The following is a 6,000-nucleotide window of genomic DNA, read 5'->3' on the forward strand; positions in this document are numbered from 1 at the left end:
AACACTTCTCTAATATAAGTAAACGTGTTGTTTCGTTAAACACAATTTGCAGAACACCACGTGTAACAATATATGCGGAAACCAGAGCAATTGATTGGTTATTGTTTATACACGTGGCGAAAAGACATTGCCATAATCAAATTAATTTGAATTCTCTACTACTATTTAAACTTTTATTAAATTTTTTGTTATTTCAATAATCTATTTTACGTGAATATCATAATATCATCAGATACTATGTATTATTGACATATAATTAACGCAATAACATAATCTTTCATCATAATTGCAAATAAAAGTATATGGTAAATTACGTAAATCTCTGGGATAAAGTTAAATTACGATAAAACCCTTCTATATTTGGGTAATTACAATCGCCCTTTAACTATAAATCTTATTATACGTTCATCCTTGCGGTGTCAAATTTAGAGAAATATTCTAGATTATGTGAATTATTCTCCAGTTTGTACTCGTTTCATCAAATTCAAGCTCCATGCACATTTTTAAACAAATCATAAGATGTGTCTCTTGACTTATAAATATCAGATTGTGGTGCATCATAAACAATTTTTTTTTTTGTGCACAAAAAGAGTACAAACTAGAGATTATTCCACGAAAATCTAGAATATTCTATTGAATTCGGGTGGACGTGTAATAAAATTCATAGTTGATGGGTAGTTGTAATTATTCAAAACATGAGGATTTTTTTTGTAATTTGACCTTATCTCAGGGGTGTCCGTTAGAGAAAAATTATAATTTAACAAAAATAAAAATAAATAATGGTATGTGTATTTCCAAATTTGCCCCTATCACTTGTTCTATATGCTAACTTGTCCCTATACAATATACATGTAAAGTTTTCCTTGTAAAGTTGGCTTGTTTCCCCGAAAATAATCCACCTGCCATATTTCTCTCCCAAAAATCGTACTACTTAATTCACCCTAAAAAGGTTTATCGTACAAACAAATAAATCACATGTTTGATGTGAATGTGTATAATATATATCTGAAGAAATGAATTGGTGCGAAAAACCGGTGTCAATGGGTCGGATCGTTTGCCCCAAACCTCGTCGGGCCGGGCCAACCTCCGTCGTCAGCCCTTCCATGGTGCCTTTGAGAGTTCACATTCGGTAATTGATTTGTTTACTTTTATTTTTTTTTTCAATTTTTTTTTTCTGCGAGCCGTAAAAAAATTGTTGTTTATATCGAAGGGCAGATTTGTTCGGTTTTTTTGTTGATTTATTTCTCTGATGGAACAGTGACGATGCTGAGTTGAAAGCCGGTGCTGAATTGCTTGGGTTAATCCTCCAAAAGGTAGATTTCGTTTTGTGATTTGTTCATGATTTTGGATTCTGCGATTTGAATTCACAGTAGATTAATTGATCTGTAAATTTTATTTTATTTTGATGTAACGATTGATTTACATTGTTTACTCTGTGTGTGTGTGTGTGTGTGTGTGTGTGGAATGTGAATCGTGCATGGATCGATTGATTTACATGATGTTTTCATTTTAATTTTTTTCGGTTTTTCCTTTCGGAATGTTATGTGTGAATTGGGATCGAGTTCTCAAAGTGTTTGTGTAAATGCTTCTTAAAAAGTTTTCGGATTTCCTATCTGTTGATTTTGGTTTGTGAGTTGTGACTGATGAATTTTCAGTTAAATGTTTTTCGATGAATCATATGCTGTGTTCATGATTAAACCTCATTCAGGTAGGTTGCGTCACTAGTATAAAGACTTCAGAAATATTAGAATGTTTCGATTGTTGATCTGGCCTTTCTGTAGCGAATAGATATTCGTTGGAATAAACATAGCTGCAAGCATTTAAAGTGATGATTTTTATCCATTTGTTATTTCATCGACTTATTGATTCGTTCCCTTTTCTTGCGAACGTGACAAGTTATTTTATGGCTTTTGAGATCTAGAAAGATAACACGAGTTTCTTCATTAATCGGTGTTAATTGTTTGAGCATATCGTTTTTTACCTAATTAAATATTGCGTTTATTGTTAATAGGAGGATCTGAAAGCAGAGCAAAATTCTTCGCCGTTTCTGTTTGGATCTCCTCCATGCAGAACGTCGAATCCTGTAGTACAAGACAAACATTTTGGTGTTGGAACGTTTGCGTCCACATGCAAATCCCCTACAGATTCTGCTTTTCAACGATTGGCTCATCATACACGAGAGCACGTCGGGAAGAAACAAGAACCTGTAAGAGTGGAAGGTTTTAACTGTCAAAGCGCCGTTCATTTTCCACGGCGAATAATTCATTAACTGTACATAGTGAATGAATATTTGATGTGTACTGAAGGACGAAGGGGGGGACGATGAAATAAAAGAAGAAAAAAGCAATGAAAATTTGCTGTTTTAGAAAATAGTTTAGTTGAAATCGTACATATAATTTCGATGGGATAGTCGGAGCTTTTCTCGATGCCTTTGTAGTAAGTAGTCTAGTGAAAAGGTAATTTTTTGAGACAATTCTTAGTTATAACTGGGTTTTCCTAATTACTCCCAGAGGAGATACTTTGTAAACATTTTACTTGTAAATATAATAAAAGTTTACTTTTTTAGCTTCTTCAGGTAACCTATTTATGAAAAATTCTTTTCATTTGTTGTGTTAACGGGTTTTGTAGACGCTACACTCGAATGAAATATATTGGGTAGTTTTTGCGTAAAATACGAGAGTATATATATGTGCATGCGTATACGGTGCAATAATATCTGGTAGACTTCACCACGTGTAGTACAAGACTAAAAAAAAACCGTTTTAACGGTCGTTGCAACGAATGACTAGGATCCGAATATTTCTAAATAAATTCCTTCATTCTTAAAGAAACATGCTCACAAATACTACCACAAATCAAACACTCGAAAAACGAAAAAAAAAAAAAAAACCTCACTAGAAAACAAACATCTTTTAAGTTTTCGGCATAGTTGTTCCGATTAGAACACAATACCAAATACGTAAACAAGAAAAATAAATGACGATACAGAGATAGTGAAAGTCGGCAAATAGTTTTTTAGTAGCCTTCGGGTTTGTATGCAATGAAACTGATCGACTGGACCTGGCGCACGTTATCGAAACCGATGATTCTAATGAATGCAGAAGGGTAAGTCTTCTTCGCATCGTCAAGCTCCCTAAGCACTTGTGCTGAGTCAGTGCACCCGAACATCGGAAGCTTCCACATCGTCCAGTATCTTCCATCGTAGTACCCCGGTGAGCTGTTTTACTCTCGGTACACAAAACCGTGCTACACACGATAACAACCCACAAAATAATTTAGTAATTATATAATATAAAAATATTTTATAATTTTCAATGATATTTAATCAACCGCACATACCTCGAGCTCGAATTCAATGCAAGGAATTAATTTCTCGCGGAGAAGGTAGTCGACTTCCTTGGCTAGTTCCTCATCCGTTAGAGGTGGGAGGTACGATAGTGTCTCGTACTTCTTGTTGTTCACTGTGGGCCACACCTGCATAGTTGTTTCGCAAGTATTGTTTTTTTTTTTTTCGTGTTCGGAGGGGTAAAATGGACATTTCGATTCCTATTTGAAGAGGCTATGGAACTGAGATTGATCTAATTTTTTTGTACATTGTGGGATGAAATGATTTTGATGATATACTATATATATTAATGCAATCTTTAACAAATGTGTAGTATATATGTTAGATTATAAATACTATATTATATACTAGTTAATTAATATATAGATTGCATTAATGTATATAGTATAATGAGGATTTTGATGAGTATTAATTTCTTTTTTTGGAGGGAAAATCCTCATTATTTAAAAAAAATAAAATAATAATACATATAAATTTTGGATATATTTGAGATGTGTTCAACTTCAACATCTCGTTTGGATGACCCACACTAAAAAATAAAAAATAGTACTAGGTTGAATAAAATAATATTTTAATTAATTTAATAGATAAATAAAAACTAAATATTTTTTTTTAAAAAAAAATGACCAATTAATTTAATTTTTACTTCTTTCGCAACTCCAATATATATATAATAAAATACAAAATGAACATTACCTTCATACATTGCACTCTTCCACCATTACTGGCGAGAGAAGTAATGTCATCGGACTTTTTCGTGGCGGCGACAGGGAAAGCGGAGGCGGACTTGAGGCCGGTGAAAGGAGCCACCATGGTAGCCTGAGTAGGGGTGGCGCGTGCAGCAACCACGGCGGCAGAGGAGATAACTGAGGATGCCATTTATTTCTTTCTTTTAATTTGCTACTCAATTAATTAATTCTCTTGTGGGGTTATGTTATATTAAAAACTTTACACTATGGTATCAATTTATAGTGGGATTTAGGCATAATTGCATGCAAAGTGACAAAATAATTGAAAATTGACCGATCATTGGTTATTTCTTGGCCAATAATCGGATTATATGGTTTAATGTCACCATACAATATTTTGGTGGTAGAAATTTTATTTTGGAGGTTTAGCCTTATCAGCAGGCGCCACGTATTAGCTTGCCACGTGGCATGGGATTAGCAATCTTATCTAATCAAGAAACAAAATGAAAATGGGAGGATAGGAATTTGGGAGGGGTTAAATTTTTAAATTTTGTTTGGCTAATTATGGGACTACTACATACATCTTTAGTTAGTTAAGTCAAATGTGTATTAGTTGTTCTCTATTAGTTGAAATTAATTGAACTTATTCACCAACTACATTTCTCAAATCCAAAATTTTCGATTCGATTCATGTACACTTTGTTAACCACACGCCTGCAAAATATAAATATGAGACAAGAAATGTAGGAACAAATAAATTTATTATCAAAAATAAAAATGGGATTACGATTCCCGTAATTTCCCCTGATTCCTCTCCTAATTCGATTCAAGGGCTTATAAACTTGTTGTTGAATCGAATAAACATAAACACCTTGAATTCATATATGTAATGAATTCGCTGCCGAGACTGAAGAGTTGAGCTTGGAATTCGATATTTGTCTATGTGAATTTGTCTTTTTTTTTTTTTTTTTTTTTATTTAATGCACCAGGCTTTCTTTTACACGCACAAGCTAGGATTTTCTTGTTTTGAAGCATGAGTCGGGACATTTATAAAGCCCAAATATATTATAAACTTTGAAATTATTCTCCTAAATATTGTCATGAAATCCAAAGTCATTGATTTGCAAATTGCAACCTTATATATGTTGTTCTATGCCTTGCTTGAATTGGTTGAATTATTTATTTCAAATTTACAATAGTCTATCTATAAGCTTGTTTGGGTGATTGATTACACGTCCAATGGATCTCGAGTTTTTAATTACTGTTTTTTTTGTCTGATAATTTTAAATCATTAGTGCAGTTAAATATAAAAAATTACATAATTAGTGATAGTGAAATGCTCTTTACGGTTTAAAAATTGCTATTTACCGTTCAAAACAAAAAATATTTTATCTCTCTACTAAGAATGATAAAGTTCAAAACAAAAAAACACTGCACTGTCGGGCGCCCGAGATGGGCTTTTAAATGTTTAGCCCATTTTTTTCGATCGAAAAGACGGAATTTTCACCTCGTTATGTCCGCTATCCAGATCTTCATCCGATGAACTCATTTATGTTGGTATATCACACCAATAAGAATGATTTGTCATGAAATCGCCTTGAGAGCGTTTTTTTTTAGAGAGAGAAAGAGAGAGAGTCTTTGAACGGTAAATAACAATTTTCAAACCGTAAAAAGCAAATCCCTTAGTGATATGGGCTAGGTCGCTATAATAAGCTCAATGGGCTTATAAAGCACACCGTGCAATGAATTGTTCTAGCTTCCACGATGAAGCCCAACTCGGAGAGCAGTTCTTATCGTTTTTAATTTTATAAAAAAAGGGGTAAATTATAACCACTCTTGAGAGATATGGTCAAATTACGAAAATCTCCCTTCTGTTTGGATAATTACAACCACCCCCTCAACTATAAATCTTCTTGCACGTCCATCCTTGAAGTTTAAAATTTAGTGGAATTTTCGAGATTACAT

General features: G+C 33.2%; 2 protein-coding genes across 2 annotated transcripts; one reads left to right on the top strand and one right to left on the bottom strand.

Moving 5' to 3' along the window:
* Window positions 1-868: 868 nt before the first annotated feature.
* Window positions 869-2,569, top strand: LOC105974260 (uncharacterized). The gene is made up of 3 exons (XM_012999328.2): window positions 869-1,129; window positions 1,259-1,313; window positions 2,012-2,569. The coding sequence occupies exons 1-3, from the start codon at window positions 1,014-1,016 to the stop codon at window positions 2,267-2,269; spliced, it is 429 nt and encodes a 142-aa protein (XP_012854782.2). The 5' UTR covers window positions 869-1,013; the 3' UTR covers window positions 2,270-2,569.
* A 230-nt stretch (window positions 2,570-2,799) lies between these two features.
* LOC105975325 (ribulose bisphosphate carboxylase small subunit, chloroplastic 2) lies at window positions 2,800-4,404 on the bottom strand. The gene is made up of 3 exons (XM_088821714.1): window positions 4,043-4,404; window positions 3,340-3,474; window positions 2,800-3,246 (listed from the first exon to the last, which is right to left on the bottom strand). The coding sequence occupies exons 1-3, from the start codon at window positions 4,223-4,225 to the stop codon at window positions 3,223-3,225; spliced, it is 342 nt and encodes a 113-aa protein (XP_088677840.1). The 5' UTR covers window positions 4,226-4,404; the 3' UTR covers window positions 2,800-3,222.
* Window positions 4,405-6,000: the final 1,596 nt, after the last annotated feature.

This window comes from Erythranthe guttata, chromosome 8 (assembly GCF_056151865.1).
Source record: "Erythranthe guttata isolate IM_541 chromosome 8, IM_541, whole genome shotgun sequence".
Taxonomy (NCBI): domain Eukaryota; kingdom Viridiplantae; phylum Streptophyta; class Magnoliopsida; order Lamiales; family Phrymaceae; genus Erythranthe; species Erythranthe guttata.